This window comes from Macrotis lagotis, chromosome 4 (assembly GCF_037893015.1).
Source record: "Macrotis lagotis isolate mMagLag1 chromosome 4, bilby.v1.9.chrom.fasta, whole genome shotgun sequence".
Classification (NCBI taxonomy): domain Eukaryota; kingdom Metazoa; phylum Chordata; class Mammalia; order Peramelemorphia; family Peramelidae; genus Macrotis; species Macrotis lagotis.
In genome coordinates, this window is record NC_133661.1 from 175,493,908 (window position 1) to 175,513,187 (window position 19,280).

General features: G+C 33.2%; 1 protein-coding gene across 7 annotated transcripts in view; it reads left to right on the top strand.

Annotated features, from left to right (window-relative positions):
- SECISBP2L (SECIS binding protein 2 like) overlaps nt 1-19,280 on the top strand; it is an 82,764-nt gene that overhangs the window by 11,372 nt on the left and 52,112 nt on the right. For 6 of the 7 annotated variants that reach the window (XM_074234722.1, XM_074234725.1, XM_074234724.1 and 3 more), the window contains exons 4-8: nt 3,575-3,728; nt 10,529-10,758; nt 11,042-11,066; nt 11,550-11,665; nt 16,640-16,771. In XM_074234722.1, the coding sequence (XP_074090823.1) occupies nt 3,575-3,728; nt 10,529-10,758; nt 11,042-11,066; nt 11,550-11,665; nt 16,640-16,771 (657 nt within the window). The remainder of the gene's footprint in view (nt 1-3,574; nt 3,729-10,528; nt 10,759-11,041; nt 11,067-11,549; nt 11,666-16,639; nt 16,772-19,280) is intronic. The other variant, XM_074234726.1, reaches the window with a different exon arrangement.

The window sequence follows — 19,280 nt, forward strand, 5'->3', positions numbered from 1 at the left end:
TGGCATTTGACTGTCAGGCACCTTTATCTACTGTGATTTTATTTTTATGAGTTATTCTCAACTTGTTCCCTTTCACTCCTATACAGTTATAGTATTGCACAGAATTAAAAAAAATATTGAATGATATAAGAAATATTTCCATAGCTGTTTTATATTGGGAATGTTATATTTTCTTTTTTTTTTTTTTAAGGTTTTTTTTGCAAGGCAATGGGGTTAAGTGGTTTGTCCAAGGCCACACAGCTAGGTAATTATTAAGTGTCTGAGGCCAGATTTGAACTCAGGTACTCCTGACTCCAGGGCCAGTGGTCTATACACTGAGCAACCTAGCCGCCCCTGGAATATTACATTTTCATCAAAGTTACTCTAAAAATAAATTTTTGTTAACATCCTGATTTTATAATTTATTTAGTCCTTGAACTTTGTTCAAACTCCACGGCTTTTTATCTGGATACAGATGGTATTCTCCGTTGCAGACAGCCAAAATTGTCCCTGATTGTTGTACTGATGGAATGAGCGAGTCCATCAAGGTTGATCATCAGCCCCCCATGCTGCTGTTAGAGTGTACAGTGTTTTTCTGGTTCTGCTCATCTCACTCAACATCAGTTCATGCAAATCCCTCCAGGCTTCCCTGAATTCCCGTCCCTCCTGGTTTCTAATAGAACAATAGTGTTGCATGACATACATATACCACAATTTGCTAAGCCATTCCCCAATTGAAGGACATTTACTTGAGTTCCAGTTCTTTGCCACCACAAACAGGGCTGCTATGAATATTTTTGTACAAGTGATGTTTTTACCCTTTTTCATCATCTCTTCAGGGTATAGACCCAGTAGTGGTATTACTGGGTCAAAGGGTATGCTCATTTTTGTTGCCCTTTGGGCGTAGTTCCAAATTTCTCTCCAGAAATGTTGGATGAGTTCACAGCTCCACCAACAGTGTAATAGTGTCTCAGATTTCCCACAACCCTTCCAACAATGATTATTATCCTTTCTGGTCATATCATTTATTTAAATAAAAAACTCATTATAATTTGCAGGAGATAAATTTTCCTAAATTTTAGAGAATGAAATCAAACTCAAGAATGTTGAATAATCTTTCAAAGGAAATCAAGTAGTTTGGGACTAAAGTCTTGCTCATTCCTTTCCCTTCTGTGCCATCCTGAACCACTTCTTTTGGTCCAACTTTTTTTCCCCCATTGCCAGAATTGGGCTTAATGTCTTTTCTTTCCCTTCTTATATATTCCATCATCGGTGGTTACTCATCCATTAGACAAAGGTGATTCAGGTTGACCTTCGCTAAATGTTTAATATGCAAAGTAAACAACTATCTGATTTGGATACAGCCACTAGGAAGAGTTTTTTTTTTTTAAATTGATGATAAATCACTTTATAGTATTATTCAGTATTAAACAATACCAAAGAATCATCCCTTCTAGATACAACTTAAAGTATCTTCAAAATAAAAATTTAAAGCTGACTAGCAAAGGAGTAGGAAAAGTGAATCATATATCATGTTTATGAACAAAACTAAAGAAATATTCTCAAAATTTTTAGAACAGAACAGTTGCTCTCCCTTCTTCTCACACTTTTGACTAAATATTCCTGAATTAATGAAGTCCTTGAGAGCGTAAGTACATTTGGTGAAGCTAAATTTATGACAAACAAGACAACAAATTCTGTTTTAAGTATTTTTTAGTCAAAGGATACATTCCTATTTTGAAATTTTTAATTTTTCAAATAGCAACTAAAAATTTGGAATCCACAGAATCTCGTCTACCACTAGAAGTCTAAAAGATGACTTCTCAGTTTCCACTTATATCAGTACAGTAGAGAGCCAGTACTTTCTCCCTGTCCTATGAAAAGACTTCGATCTATTACAGTGTGCTTTGGGGGGGGGGGGAGTAGAACCAGAGTAAATAGTTGCTGTATAAAGCTTTGAGTCTATCTCTGTTCTAAGTAAATCTACATTGCATTGATAATCATCTATTTGGAATTTGTTAGGAATAAAGACTACAAGATAGTAGAAGTAGGTAGGTAGAAGAATGATGCCCACATTCCAAAAAATGAGAAGAGATGTTTCTTTTAGGAGAATTAATAAGTGGCTTCAGTTCCTCAAATTCAAAATTCTGTCAAGTTAGTCATTGTGTTTTTTTAAATGTACTTATTTTTCTAACTACATGCAAAAACAGTTTCAAAACATCACTTCTGGGGGTAAGGTTTTGAGTTTCAAATTTTTCTACCTCCACTCCTGGCTCCTTCCCTCCCCTTGACAGAGAGCAATAAAATATATATTATATATGTATAACTGTGTTAAACACTTCCATTTTAATCATATTGTGAAAGAATCAGAAAAAGGAAGAAAAAAACATAAAACAAATCCTAAAAATTGAAAATAGTAAACTGGTTTGCATTCATATTGCACAGTTCCTTCTCTGGATGTGGATGTTATATTCCATCATAGGTCCTTTAGAATTGTTTTTGATTATTGTATTGTTGAGATGATCAAGTCCATTACACAGTGTTGCTGTAATGTATATAATTTTCTCCTGATTCTGCTCATTTCACTCAGCATCACTTTATGCAATTCTTTCCAAATTTTTCTGAAGTTTGGCAGCTAATAATTTCTCACAGAACAGTATTCATTTACCGTCATATTCATACACTACCATTTGTTCAGTCATTCCTCAGTTGATGGGCATCCCTTCAATTTCCAATTCTTTGCCACTACAAAAGAACTTCTATAAATAATTTTATACATGTGGGTTTATGGTCCTAGTAGTGGTATTCCTTGATCAAAGGGAATGCACAGTTTCATTGCTCTTTGGGCATAATTCCAAATTGCTCTCCAGAAGGGTTGGATCAGTTCATAACTCCAGTTTTCCCACATTCCCTCCAACACTGATCATTTTCCTTTTTTGTCATATTGGCCATATCACATCATGTAAGGTGGTACCTCAGAGTTGTTTTAATTTGCATTTCTCTAATCTGATTTCTCTTAAAATTTGCATTTTTTCATATGACTATAGCTAGGTTTTAATTTCTTCATCTGAGAATTGCCTTTTCACATCCTTTGACCATTTATTAATTGGGGAATAGCAAGTCAGTTATTGTTAAGCAAAAAAAAAAAAATCACATAATAGGAATTCAGTGTTTTCCTTTTTTTTTTTCACTTGGTGGAAATTATCTTACACTTTTTTATTCTCAGGAGAAAATTCTTACCCAGTGATAGAATCAAAAAAGTCAGCTTCTTAGGAAGGGTGATCTATATTAATATTAGATTCTCAGTTTCTGTGTCAAATACTCAGTATGAAAGAAATCTGTAGGTGAAAGGGGATTTGGGAATCATCAATCAATTATCAAGGATCCCTGCCTTTATAGTGACTTAGAAAATCATGAATTAACTTTATGTTGTATTGTCTTTTTATTTATTCTGTTAAACATTCCCAGTTGCATTTTAATCTGGTTAGTACTCCAGTTTTATGGACACCTCTGATTAGTCCATTTTCATTTTACTTGTATATATTTTCACAGTATTGTTTTATTGAAGTATTATTATTTTCTCCATTTAAAACAGCAGCAGCAGCAGCAGCAGCAGCAACTTTTACAGCAACATGTAAAAAGTAAAAGGCCACCAGTAAAAAGTGTAGCTACTCAGAAAGAAACCAGTGCTGCTGGACCTGATAATCGGTCAAAAATTGTGCTTTTAGTGGATGCTTCCCAGCAAACAGGTAAGAGAAGGAGTATATGTGGAGGTTCTAGTCTTCTGAAGGTGGAATTTTATTTATTTATTTTTCCTAAACTAAACTTTTTTTTGTTTTTATTTTTTTAGAAAGATTTTATTTGAGTTTTACAATTTTCCCCCCATTCTTGCTTCCCACCCCCCACAGAAGGCATTCTGCTAGTCTTTACATTAGTTCCATGTTATACCTTGATCTCAGTTGAATGTGATGACAGAGAAATCATATCCTTAAGGAAGAAAAATAAAGTATGAGATAGTAAAATTATATCATAAGATAATGTTTTTTTTTCCTAATTTGATGGTAATAGTTTTGGTCTTTCTTCAAAGTCCATAATTCTTTCTCTGGATATAGATGATATTCTTCATTGCAGATAACCCAAAATTGTCCCTGGTTGTTGCACTGATGGAATGAGCAAGTCCATCAAGGTTGATCATCACCCCCATGTTGCTGTTAGGATGTACAATGTTTTTCTGGTTCTGCTCATCTCACTCAGCATCAGTTCATGCAAATCTGAAGGTGGAATGTTAAAAAATTACTTCTGCCATTTTTAAAGTATATGGTAAAATAGTACTTTATTATTATATAAAGCCTCCCCATTCTTCTCTTTTTTTGGTCTGCCAGTTTATAAAATTCCTTGGAAGTAGGGAGCCACAATCTGTTTCCTTTATTTTTTAAACTTACTTCCTCCATTGTCTGCACAGTTTGTTTTGTTATTTTAAGGTGGTTGTTATGTACTAGGCTTTTGGCACTGACTTTTTTTTTTTAAAGAACTATTAGTTTAGTTTTTAAATTAAATTGATTTTTTTCTCAATTACATGTAAAGATAGTTTTCAACATTAATTTTTTTTTGTTAAGATTTTGAGTTCCATATTTTTGCCTCTTTCTTCTCTCCTCCCCATGACAGCAAATAATCTAATATAGGAAACTTTTGATTTCTTTAAAATTTTAAACAGTGAAATTTTATTGTAATTTCATTAAAGGAAAGTAATAAATTGAGATATAAGGTTAGAAAATCAGGATTGGATCAGGTTGTGAAGAATTTTAAATTTCAAAAAGAGGTGTATATTGGAGCATATTGAGTAGAAAGGAAGGGATATAGGCAAACCTGTGCTTTAGGAAAATTGCTTTGGCACCTGTGTGGAAGATGAATTTATATGAAACAGAGAAACCAATCAGAAATGTGAAAAGACAGAAATTAATAATATTCCTATGATCTCTACTGAATTGATTTTTATAATAGTAAGCATCAACCTGAGTTCACTCTACATAAAATGAAGTCTCTTCCAGTCCTGATAGCAGAAAGAAAATGATATTTATTATACCTGCAGCTGTGCCCTGGGATATTTGCTTGCCAACCAATTTAATCTGAGATTTCTGTTTGTTGTTTGTAAACAATGAACCAGCTTAAACTGGAGCCCCTCCCCAAAGACAGTTCTGTCCTTACCCTTGTTCCTGTTGGGATGTTTTGATCTCCTCCAAGAGAACAACTGAAGCGGGAGTCCTGATTTAGGTGATTTTGATTTTCTAGTTGAGATTAGTAGAGGAAGATGAGGCCCATAAAGCAATTAACAGTTCTTTATTGTCAGTGGTGTAGGATCAGCTCTACCTGAATGCCAACCAGCTTTCCTCACCTTATAGCAAATCCTAAGGTTCTCCATCCTTTTTACTGCAGTTTGATCTTCTTTGTTAGCATTTATAACATCATTATTGTTGATTTTTAGTTTAATATTTTATTTTTCCCCAGATATATGTAAAAGCAATTGTTAGCATTCATTTTTAAAATCCTGAGCTCCAAATTCTTTGCCCTCTCTCTCCTCTTTTCCCCCTCCCCCAATTGAGAAGGCAAATAATTTGATATAGGCTATACAAATATAGTCATGCAAAACATTTCCATAACAGTTATATTGTGAAAGAAAATATAGAGCAAAAAAAAATCCTTCAGGAAAAATAAAGCTTAAAAAGTATGCTTCAAATTGTATTCAGACACTATCAGTTCTTACTCTGGGAATGGATGGCATTTTTCATCATAAGCCTTTTAGAATTGAATCATTGTTGCTGAGAATTAGCTAAATTATTCGCAGTAGATCATCTTAATATATATATTTAACTTTTTTGGTTTTTGCAAAGCACTGGGGTTAAAGTGACTTGCCCAAGGTCAGCTAGATAATTTTTAAGTGTCTCTGACCTGATTTGAACTCGGGCCCTCTGGACTCCAAGGCCTATCCACTATCCACTAGCCACATAGCTCATCCAATCATCTTCCAATATTGCTACTACTTTGTACACAATCCGTTTTACTGTATATCAGCTCTTGTAAATCTTTACAGGTTTTTCTGGTAATTTTAATTAGTGTCTCATCATTGAGAGGAATATTTGTATTAAAGAAAGGCTTTTGTAACTGAGATCAGGTAGGAATTATTGAAAGAAAGTTAAGTTTTTCAAATTTAGCCTTATTTTTTCCTCTTCCTCCTCAATTCTGAGCCTTAATTTTCTATTTCCAGTGTCTTTCCCAGATATAATACATACATGGTAGGACAAATTTGAGAGACTGCCTGTTCAGCTGTAGGTCTGCTCATACAGTGAAATTGATAAATATTTTTCATAGTGTTTTACCTGCACTGCAGTGGATTTCATTGGGGAGTTTTTACAGTGTTTTAGCACTCAGTCACATCCACTCACCTGTGGATCCTTTTGTTTGAATTTGATGTGGGTTTTTTCCCTTTACAATGGCAAACACATTAAGTATATCATGGAATTCGCATGGAAGGAACCTCACAGTCCATCTAGTTCTCATTTTATATATAGGTTAATTCCTTGAGACCTCTGGAGATTATGTTAGTTACACAACACATGATCACACAGAAAATAAAATTGTAGAGGAATGATTTACAACCAATTTTTCTTGACTCTAGATTAAGTACTTTTTCCATAGTGTCACATCGTTGAACAACATTATTTCCATATTTGCAATGTATCACAGCTTTGTATAATTTTTAATGTTGTAGTGTTTAAAGGGAGCATTCAAAATTGTATTTTGTGCTAATATGTTTAGTGCTATTTTATAATAACCAAAATGGAATCTTGTTTTCATCTTTTTCTTTTCTTTGAGTATAAAATATAGTTTAAGAAAATAATTTGCAAAAGTTTGCTTACACTCCATATATCAAATATCTTCATAATGCTTATATATCACATTCTCATAAAATGCTTTTATGAGAGAACAAAGTTCTTTCACTTGCTAATGTTTTGGTCTATTTTTGGCAAAAGCACTCTAATCTTTAAATATTCCATTTTTTGAAATAAAATTGAGTGTTTTTAAATTTGAGTTCCTTTTAAATTAGATTTCCCCCCAAATTAGATTGCCCCCATTACTGATATATATATATAATAAATACACACACACACACACACACACACACACACATTCATCCATTCATTCCAACTCATTTTTTTCTTTACCATTGTTATTTATTGAGGTTATACTTCTGATGAGAATAGTGTGATAATATAAAAGATTCATGAAATGAGGACTAAAAATTCTGGATAACCTGTTTTATTTAACTTTTTTTTTTGTCCTACTTCCAGTTTCATCAACAGATGTTCTTGGAATGATCTGGTTATAACACCAAACTATCTAACTAGTTGTTTTCTCAACTACTTTTTTGCTGTTTTGAAAAAAGTTTTGTCTTTGGTAGTGTTTTACAAATAAGCTTGTACTCTAAAATTAGTTACCTTACCTATCACTTTTCTATGCTTAGCTGAGAGTTTTGTTTGCTATATTTGCTGAGTGTTTTTCTAGACCTTTGTGACTGCCTCATTTTAACCTTTATTGTTAGTTAAGAGGCAATATCTTTATTCTTGTCCCTTTTTTTTTGTTTTGTTATTTTGTTTTTTCCAATTACATGCCAAGATAGTTTTTATCATCTTTTTGAATTTAAGTTCCACATTTTTCTACCTTCTTCCCTTCCCTCCCCCCATGTCATTGAATAATCTGGTATGGTTTATACATGTACAATCATGTTGAACGTATTTCCACATTAGTGATATTATGAAAGAAGAATCAGAACTAAAATGGAAAAAAATTTGGGAAAATGAAAAAGAAATTAAAAAGTGAAAATAGTATGCCTTGGTCTGTATTCAGACACCATAGTTTTTTCTCTGGATGTGAATGGCATTGTCCATCACAAATCTTTTAGAGTTGTCCTTGATCAATCAACAACTGAGAGGAGCTAAGTTTGTCATAGTTGATCATCACACAGTGTGTACAATGTTCTCCTGGTTCTAGTCACTTGACTCAGCATCAGTTCATGCAAATCTTTCTAGGCAGACTTTTCTGAAGTCTACCCACTCATCATTTCTTACAGAACCAACTACTCTATCACATTCATATACCATAATTTGTTCAGCCATTCCCCAATTGATGAGTATCCCCTCAATTTCCAATTCTTTTCCACTACAAAAAGAGCTGCTATGAATATTTTTATATATGCAGTCTTTTCCCCCTTTTTATGATCTCTCTGGGTTTCAGATCTAGTAGAAATATTGCTGGATCAGAGGGTATGCATAATTTTATTGCCCTTTGAGCATGTTCCAAACTGCTCTCTAGAAAGTTTGGGTCAGTTCACAACTTCATCAACACTGCACTAGTATGCTAGTTTTCCTATATCCCCTCCAACATTGATCATTTTTCAATCTGCTAAGTGTGAGGTGGTACCTCAGAGTAGTTTTAATTTGCATTTCTCTTATCAATATTGATTTAATGCATTTTTTCATATTACTATAGATAGCTTTAATTTCTTCATCTGAAAGCTGCCTGTTCATATCCTTTGATTATTTGTCAATTGGGAAATGACTAGGATTCTTTTAAATTTGACTCAATTCCCTATATGTTTTAGAAATGAGTCCTTTTAAGAAACACTGGCTATGAAACCCAATAATCTTACTGGTGACTGAATCTGGAATTATGTCATTCTTGAAATTAGTTGTTTCTTGTCTGTTTTAACTCCTTTGTTTTGAATGAAGATCCCATTTTTAACAATTCAATTAACGTTTTGTAGATTTTTAGATGTAATTCTTAGCATTTTATACTTTTTTTTGATGCTTCATCATCATCATTATAAAATGGAGATCTCAAATTTGCAGCTTGAAGAGATCTTAGAGGTTATTGGAACTCCTTCAGTTTATTTATTTATTTATTTTTTTGGTCTGTTTTTGTTTTTGCAGGGCAATGGGGTTAAATGACTTGCCTAAAGTCACACAGCTAGGCAATTATTAGGTGTCTCAGGCCGGATTTGAACTCAGGTACTCCTGACGCTAGGGCTGGTGCTCTATCCACTGAGCCACCTAGCCATCCCCAACTCCTTTAATTTATAAATGTGAAACTGAGGTTCAGAGATATGCCAAGTGACTAACCCAGGATCTTTTTTTTAATTTAAAAAAAAATTTTAGTTTTTTTTGAAAGGCAAATGGGGTTAAGTGGCTTGCCCAAGGCCACACAGCTAGGTAATTATTAAGTGTCTGAGACCGGATTTGAACCCAGGTACTCCTGACTCCAGGGCCGGTGCTTTATCCACTGCACCACCTAGCCACCCCCCCCTTTTTTTAATTTCTAAGAAATTTTTTATTTTGAGTTTTACAATTTTCCCCCATTCTTGCTTCCCTCCCCCCACCCCCCACAGAAGGCATTCTGCTAGTCTTTACATTGGTTCCATGTTATATACATTGATCTCACTTGAATGTGATGACAGAGAAATCATATCCTTAAGGAAGAAAAATAAAGAATGAGATAGTAAAATTACATAATAATAATAATGTTTTTTTTTCTAATTTGACAGTAATAGTCTTTGGTCTTCAAAGTCCATAATTCTTTCTCTGGATACAGATGGTATTCTCCATTGCAGATAACTCAAAATTGTCCCTGGTTGTTACACTGAAGGGATGAGCAAGTCCATCAAGGTTAATCATCACCCCCAAGTTGCTGTTAGGGTGTACAATGTTTTTCTGGTTCTGCTCATCTCACTCAGCATCAGTTCATGCAAATCTTTCCAGGCTTCCCTGAATTCCCATCCCTCCTGGTTTCTAATAGAACAATAGTGTTCCATGACATACATTTACCACAGTTTGTTAAGCCATTCCCCAAATGAAGGACATTCATTTAATTTCCAATTTTTTTGCCACCACAAACAGGGCTGCTATAAATATTTTTGTACAAGTGATGTTTTTATTCTTTTTCATCATCTCTTCAGGGTATAGACCAGTATTGGGCATAATCCCAAATTGCTCTCCAGAAAGGCTGGATGAGTTCACAGCTCCACCAACAAACTAACCCAAGATCTTACGAGTACTAAGTATCCAAGGCAGGGTTCAAACCCATGACTTCTTGACTCTAAGTCCAGTGTTCTATCTACTGTACCATGGGATTATCCAGTACTGAGGGGACCTTTTGAGTTTTTAAATCTCTTGATGATGAGTCTTTCTGTATTTGGTGATGAAAATATTCAGAAGACCAAAAAAAATGCACAGTCTTATCCATACCTAAAGCTTTTCCTATTTAGTCAAGACAGTTTAGAACTGTGCTCTGTTAGATTAGCCTTCAAAAATCATTTTCTTAATTTGATGAGGCATTGGTGCTTGACTTCAGAAGGCACATTGAATCTTTTGGCCTACATTTTATTGTAAAATACCTGCTTTTTTCCTTTATCAACCAGCTGTTTTATTTTGTGATGATTTATAAACTTTGATAAAATTGACATTTTGTCACAAAGAATTGTACTTTCTTTACCTTTCAGATTTTCCATCAGATATCGCTAACAAGTCTCTTTCAGAGAGTACTTCTACAGTGCTCTGGAAATCAAAAGGAAGAAGGAGAAGATCATCCCATCCTACAGCAGAATCCTCTAGTGAGCAAGGAGCTAGTGAAGCTGACATTGATAGTGATAGTGGTTACTGCAGTCCCAAACATAGCAACAATCAGGCTACAGTGATGACTTCCCGAAATACTGATTCTGGTACAATTAATGTATGTAACCACTGCCTAGATTTATACACTTATTCCATGTAACTGTGCTTAAATATTTATTTTCTTTATTAATTACTATGGAAATGAGAGAATGTTAATTGAAAATTTATATTGAATTTACTTTTTCTTTTAAATTTATTGTTAAAGTAATGAATAGAAAGAAATTTGTTTTTCTTAAAATTGTTGTGAGCATGCTTCATTTATGGTGTGAAGCTTTTTGCAAAGTTAAAAATGTTTATTTTAAAGTGGCAAACTTTAACATCTTTTTCCCCTTCATTTTTAGCTTGTGGAAGCATCAATCTGTTCAGGTATTTATCTACATATTCTGATACTGTTATCTAAACTAATTTCTGTATTATCTTATCCTTCTTGTTTTCTCTTCTTCCTCATATTCCTTCCTAGATCCTTCAAAGGGTTTTAGGTTTTAAATGAGACTTGAAAATAGAAAAATAAACCTCAAATTGGAAGTCTTCCAAAAAAGTTGAAATTAATTCAGATGACTGCCCTAAGCAAATTAGAAAACCTGAAAGTATATGACAAGATATAAAAAAAATAGTATGTGTTCAAAATAAAAATGCTATAAATTTTTTTGAGAATTTTCCCCACTTTATATTATGTTTTATGTTTAAATATAAGAGTAAAGTCTGTCTGACTTGATGACCTGGAATTTAATTCATTTATGAAACACAGGATATAATTTTCCTCTTCTCCTTCCCCTACTCCCATCCCCCCCCCACATACACACACATACTTTTTTGTTTCCTTTTCTGATTTTTTATCATCACTTGTAGGTGGGACAGGTTGGTCCAATGTAACTTCTCAGGCAACTCAGAAAAAACCTTGGATGGAAAAAAGTCAGCCATTTTCTAGAGGTGGAAGGCAAACAGAGCAAAGAAATAATTCACAGGTAATTTCAATTTATAGATTCATAGATTCAGAGTTGAAAATCAGTGCTTTTCAAAAATCCTTTTCTACCCTTAGCAGTTTTTACCTTATTCCTCATAGAATCTTTTTCAAACTAACTGTACCCCAACACTTTAAATTTATAAGTGATCTAACCTTTTACTTCACTAAAAGATTGAGGTCATTGAATGGAGAATATGATCTCAACATCTTCATTCATTCTTTTAAGTCAAAGAATGAAATTTCTTTCTCCTCATTAAGGCTAATCCCTTCTACCTGAACTTATTACTTCCCACTTCTTAAATTTAGGACCCTGATTCTTTATTCATCCCTTTTTAATACTGTATCTTTTAGATATTTTTCCTGCTTTTGGTTCTTTTCCATGAGAAACTTCTCAGACTCCTCATTTATTAGATTTTTAATCCAGTAAAAATCTTGTCTCTATTTCTACCTCCATCAATTTTCATCCAAGTGTTCTTAACTGGTTCCCTTCTCAGAGTCTTAGATTTCCTCCTCTGATTAGACTTCTTAATATATAATACTATCTTCCTTGCCCCTATTCCCTTGCCTTCAAACCCTTAATCTTTCTTTTGACTTAAGATTTTTCTAAAGCCATATACCAGTTGTAAAGGTCTTATATGATATTTGCAAGGTCAAATTTGTCTTCTATATTAGGACCCTTAATAAATCTTGCAAATACCTGTATTTGGTGCATTTATGTTTATACCCTGAGACCTAGGGTTTTATTACTGGCTTCTTTTTTGGATTTATTTTCTGTGAATTTCAGAACATTTCAGCTTCAATTATTTTTCATATATATATATATATATATATATATATATATATATATATATATATAGTAATTCTCTGATATCTAGTTTGATAGATATGTTTAAGAAACTTTCTCCATCACCCTTTCTTTTCAATTTAAAATTCCTCCGAATAGATTTGCAAGACTTCAAGCAAGAATATCCTTATCACCTCAATAGGTGCCATATTTATTTAGGAACTTGTCATTCCTGTACTTTTAGCCATAATCCAGATTTATTCTTGAAATGCATTCTCAGAGATAGTTATCTTAACCAGTTTTTCACTTCCCAAATCTACTTTTTTCTTTTATAATCCCTTGCCTTTGATGAACAGAAGTGATAGAAACATAGCTTGTACCCTTTAAGACCTTCACTTTTTTGCTTTGAAATACTTGATAATTGTTTTTAGGTTGTTCTTTCTGACAGTGAAAATGTTAGGAGTGAGTAGTAGTAGTAATCTGATTTGACAGGATTTGGGTGGTTCTTTTAAATGCTTTGAATTTACTTGGAAAAGGAGTAGCCTACCCTGGAAAGATAGCAGACTTCTATTATTAGATTTACAAATATTTGTTTCAGTACCCTTAGTCAAGCAGTTATTAGGTACTACTAGTAGTTCCTTTTCCCTATGATCCTTATTGGATAATCTTTCTCCTAACATTGTAGACTCACTCCTTGGAGGAAAAGTAGATAATTCATCTTTAGAGTGTAATCCTCGCTTCTCTTTATGGGACAGAACATCATTTTTAACCCTTCTTATGTCTTCATTTTGCCTGCAAAATAACTGTAAAAAATCTGTTTATTAGGTTCAGCAATTATCAACTTTAACTTGTTCTGAGCTTTAGCATTCTTGATACTATTTTCACAGTATTATACAATACTGTTCTTTTTCTGTCCCTTGTTTCCATTTTATGTATGTAGATTTTTGTTTGGTGAATTCTTTGTGTTTTCACATTAGTTTCTAAATAGAATTTCTTTTTCTTCTTTGTAAGAATTGTCAGGATTTTTTTAAAATTGAGGATATAAACTCTCTTTGGCTAATTTTCCTTATAGAATTTTAGATCACAGTATTGTGATTACTTCAGCTTAGAATTTTGAAAATTGAATATCTAAAATCTACAGTGGGCATCAAACTTGGCCAGCTTTTTCTTAACTGTTATGAACTAGTAGTAATATGGTTTGGTCCCTTCCTCCAGATGTTTCCCATCAGTTTTGCTTTAGGAGTCAGTGTATCCTTGTTAGTAAGAATCTGCCAAATAGAATTAATGCCACCTGTAACTTCTTTGTGTTAGGAGTTTAGGCTTTTAGACCCCCTGGCAACAAATACTTATTGAATTGCTAAACTGTTAACTAGCCCTGACTTGTAATGAACTTATGTAGACCCCCTGGCAACAAATACTTATTGAATTGCTAAACTGTTAACTAGCCCTGACTTGTAATGAACTTATGTAGAATTTTAAAATTTCATTTTCATTTCTAAAGCAAAAAAAATCACATTCTTTGAATTTAATTGAATAATAGGCTTCCTAAATGACTTGCCTGAATCTTTGTTTTACCTTGGTTTTTGTGAAACTTAGGAAAACTGATACTTAGGTACTATTACTGTGAATTCAAACTTATTTGCAGTTACTGCTGTGAGAACAAATTACTGGTTTTTTTTTATAAAAAATCTATTAGGCAAAGATCTACTTAAAAAAAAATAAAAAGCAGTAATTGTAAGTGACCCTCTAGTTTCTATTAACAGATAAATACTGGTAGAATGTCAGGCTTGGGAGAATCCTCATGGTCTGTGGTCTTTTCCTGTGCTGGTAGTTGAAAAAAAACTACAATCCAACAAAAAGTCATTCAGCCTTTCCTTGAAGACCTCAAATGAAGGGGAATCTATCACCTCTCAAGAGATCCTAGTTCACTTTGTGGATAGTTCTCATTGTTAAGAATTCTTTCCTCAATCAAACTTAAATTTATGTCTTTGCATTTTCACCAATTGCTCTGGGTCTGCCTTCTGGGGCCAAACAAATCTTAATTCTTTTTTCTTTAAATACTTAAGGTAAAGTGTTCTATTTTTCTTCATGATAAACACCTCTGGTTCCTTCAACTGATTCTTACATGGAATGGATTCAAGACCCTTTTACAGTCCTCTGATTAATCTCTTACTTCTAAATGTCATTCTTAAAATGTGGCACCCACAATTGAATGGAATATCTCATGGTCTCATCATACCTAAGTACAAAGAAGCTGTTACTTCCCCAATTCTGGACTCCTACTACAACCTAAAGTTGTTGCCAGACCATTCTGTTAATTCATTGAGCTGGAAGACCACCAACACTTACAGATCTTTCTAAGATAAACTTCTATCTAATAAACCCAAGAGTAACTCAAATGAAAGATTTTATTAACTTTACTAAAAGTTTCATTGCCATATATAAAGCACAAAAATATCTACCTTTAGGTTTATAAATTCAGGTTTTTACTAGGTTTTTCAGAAATTCAGTACTTCAGTTTTGACCTGGCAGTCTTCTAGAGGAAAAAGTATATGGAGGGGAGAAAAAAAAATCTGGTATTTTTTTTTTCCTCAGTGGGAAATATAAGAAATATAAATTGGACAGGAATGGGAGAAGTGTGGCATGCGAGTGAATATTGGATTGATTTTAATATTTATTTCTAATATTGATACTTGAAGATTAATATCTGGTATTTTTATTTGTTTATTTATTTTTTACCATGGTAATCACATCATTTGTCTTTGTTTTGTTTTGAAGAAGCTCTGTATAATCGCTTATTCTGACCTTCTCCACTTTAGTTTTATAATTTAACAATAGAGCTCACAAATAACTTTTTGTTATTAATTATATATTTTTTATGTTTTGTCTCTATCTGGAAGAATTTATTTTGCAAAACTGAAAAATAAATTTTAAAAAGGGCTCAAGCTACTTTAACATACAGCATTTAAAAGAAACATTAATGTCATAAATAATAATCTGGAAATTATAGGTGTTATTCTTTCACTAATACTTATATTTTCAGTTATTGATTTTTTGCAAATAATATCTTTCACCTTACTAGATATTTCCAAATATATAAAATGAGTAAGTTTAGTTTTAGCTTTTAAGGAACTATAGTCACCTCCACATGAGATACTGCATCAAGACTTTGTGGCAAGTAAAACAAATAGTTATAAATCTACTATTTTTAAATTCATAGGTTCATGGTTTTAGAAATAGGAGAGATCTTAGATGTTACCTAAGATGTTACCTATTCTAACTCCTGTATTTTATAAGATGAGTTTCAGAAAACTTGCAGATAAGTTCCAGAAAAATTAAATGACTTTCCCAAGATCTTAGACTAGAATTGGATCCTAGGAAATTTGATACTATATTTTGCAATCTTTCTGCTCTGCTCTCTGGAGTCTTATATTTTCCTTAGGACCCCTATCATGTGGAGTCCTTTTTCCTACAGTAGAATCTCTCAGGCTGTGGTTCTGGTAGTGTATCTTCACCTTTAATGGGACAGGAGCCCTATAACACAAAGGATCAGTACCCTTATCACCTTGTCACTTGGAAATAAGTGTAAAAAAGTTTCAAAATCCTGTTTGCTTTAGATTAAAGAATTCAAGGCATGTATAAAAGCATTTCCTCTCAAGGTCTCTCTTGATCTGATGATTACACATTTTGACTTCAGTTAAAAGTTTTGGTAGCTGAGTAACCTAGAGAACTATAGTTTTAATCCTTTAAAATTTTTCTAAATAAAGTATCTAATACTATAATAAATTGAGTACTTCAAAAGAAATGATCTGAAAATAGGTATTAATTATAGAATTATTGTTTAATATGATATTTATTTTGTCCCTGTTTAAAGCTGAGCATTTTATTATATTGTAAATAAAGGAACAGCACTTTACTTGAATATGTTTTAGTGAAGAAGTTGTTTTGATTTATCAACTTTCTTGGAAATTTCAGATTTAAACACATTATTTTTGAAAGTACAATTTTACCTAAAAACAAAACAAAACAAAAAAAAGAAAGTACAATTTTAAAATGCTGATGATAGTGAATGTTAAAATCTTTTTGTATATTAACATTTTCATTTGTGAATATATAGTGGTAAATTAATTAATTTTTAAAAGTTAATAGTATGAAATTCTAGGTTTTTTTTTGTTTTTGGGGTTTATTTAGATTGGGTTCAGATGCCGTGGACATAGCACATCCTCAGAAAGAAGACAAAACTTACAGAAGAGACAAGACAATAAACCATTAAGCAGCCAATCTCACAGAGTAGAACCAAGTCCTGATCCATTATATTTTGAGGTATTCTCTTTTCCTCTGTATGATGTTAGTGATTTCTACCCTGTGATATTTATTTTGGATTTTATTTTTATTTATCTCTAGAGGATTGTTTAATTCTTGGTATTTATATCTCCAGTACTTAATATGATGTTGATACAGAAGTAATTAAAAAGTGCTTGTTGTTCCTCATTTTGCAGGTGAAGGGACTGAAGCTCATAAAACCTAGGGCGCATGGTTCTTGGATTCCAGATTTTGTGTTCTTTTCATTTTTTGTCTTTTGTTTTATATGTTAATTCAAAATCAAAATACCAGTTATGTTTAATAGACCAATTTTATTATAGCAACCACTACATTATTCCATTAAAAAGCAAAACCAAAAAAATCCTTACTTGAAAATGACAAATAGAAGCTATCTTTAATCCTTCTCTTTTTTGTGAAGACTGAATAACCAGTGGAAGAAAGAGGTTATAGATATCATCATTTGAGATATAAAAGTTAATGCTTTTTACAATCCATTTTTTCAGTTGACTACCTCAATTATTTTTTCTTTTGTTTGTGATATTTTTGATTTATGCAAAGACTAAACATTTCCTGTTAGTTCCAGTCTTAGCTTATATTAGTGACAGTGTTTTAAGGAACTTAACCTATATTTTAACAGAAGAAGATAACATGCACACATACAGGTCAGTACAAAATAAATACAAGTTAGTTTAGAGAGAGATAGTACTAACAGTTAAGGGGATTGAGTAAATCTTTGGATACACAGTAGTGCTTGAGCTAAGTCCTGATGGAAGCGAGGTATTCTAAGAGATTTTGGAGATTAGGGAGGAAATAGCACATTTTAGGCATTGAAGACAGCCAGTGCAATAGATAAGGAGTCCCTCATATTAGGAAGTTCCAGAAAGCTTTTGGTTGGACTCTAGAGCATAGGAAGAAAAATAAAGTATATCATGTTAGGAAAAAGTTGGTTGAGTTCAAATGATAAAAGCCAATCAAAAATTTATATATGACCTTAAAGGCAATTGGGAGCCAGAGGAGTAAAACCTGTATTTAAAGATATACAATTTGGTACTTGTATGGAGCACTTGCACACATGTGCGTGTGCACGTGCACACACACACACACACACACACACAACACAACACACACAGACACAGGAGATTGAAGAGACTTGAAACAGGGATATCCTGTGTTTCTATAAGAGGGTAGGGCTGGAACTAAAATGGTTGGTTGTGAGAAGGGGTTCAATGTAGAAGGATTTGGCAATTTTGGGGATGAGAGAAAATGAAACTTAGAAGGCTAGAAGGATGGATAAGTAGGAAATAATAACTGGAAGTAAGGCACTAGAATTAGGGAGATTGGGAAAGGTTTCCTATACAAGTTAGAACCTTAATTGGGACTTAGAGGAAACCAGGAGGCAGAAATGAGGAGGGGGAAGCATTCTAGTTACCATAAAAATTCCCAGAGCCAAGAGGTGGGGTGTCTTGTGGAACAGCCATGAGGCCATTTTCACTGGATTTAAAGACTATGTGGTAGGGAGCAAGATATAAGAAGACTGGAAAGGTGACAAGCAGTTAGGTCATGAAGAACTTTGAATGCTAAGCAAAATTTTCAATTTGATCTGGAAGGCAATAAGAAGCCATTGGAGTTTATCAAATCCTTAAGGTGATGGCATGGTTGGACCTGCACTTCAGGAAAATCACTTCAGTGGCCAAATTGAGTATGGATTGCATGAGAAATTTGAGGCAGGCAAACTCATCAATAGTCTATTGCAATGTCTAGTTGTGAAGTCATGAGGGCCTTCACCAGTAAGGAAAGGGCTATGTTTTTGAGATATTCCAAAGGAAAAGTCAACATACCATGGTAACAGATTGGATTTGGGAAAGAAGGGGGGTTAGAGATAGTAAGGAATTGAAGATGATACCCAGGTTAAACCTCAGGAACTAGAAGAATGGTATTGCCCTCTAAAGGAAGGAAAGTTTGAGGATGAGATTTAGAGAAGAAAATATTGACTTCTATTTTAGACAGCTTCAGTTTAAAATATCTATTGGACTTTAAGTTTGAGATATCTGAAGGCCGTTGGAGATAGATTGAGCAACAGAAAAAAGATTAGGGTAGGATAGGTGGATTTGAGAATCATCATTATGGTCAATATGAAAATTTGTTTGGCATGACCATACATATTTTTGATGGGTTCTATTTTTCTTCTCAATGGGTAAAGGAGTAGGAAAGGAGAGAGTTTGGAACTGTAAGTAAGATTGAATTTTAAAAAAGAATCATCAAATTAGAGATAGTAAAATTCATGGTAGCTAATGAGATTATCAAGTGAAATAGTTTAAAGGGAGAAAAGAAGTTCCAGACAGAACTCTGTGTAATACAGTTAGAGGATCTGATCTGAATGAGAATCCATCAAAGGAAATGGAGTAGTAATCTGAAGAACCAGGAAAGAATGTTGTCTAAAAAACCTAGAGAAGAGTATTAAGAACGAGGGGGTAATGTCAAAGGCTAAAGAGAGGTTAAAGAAGTCATT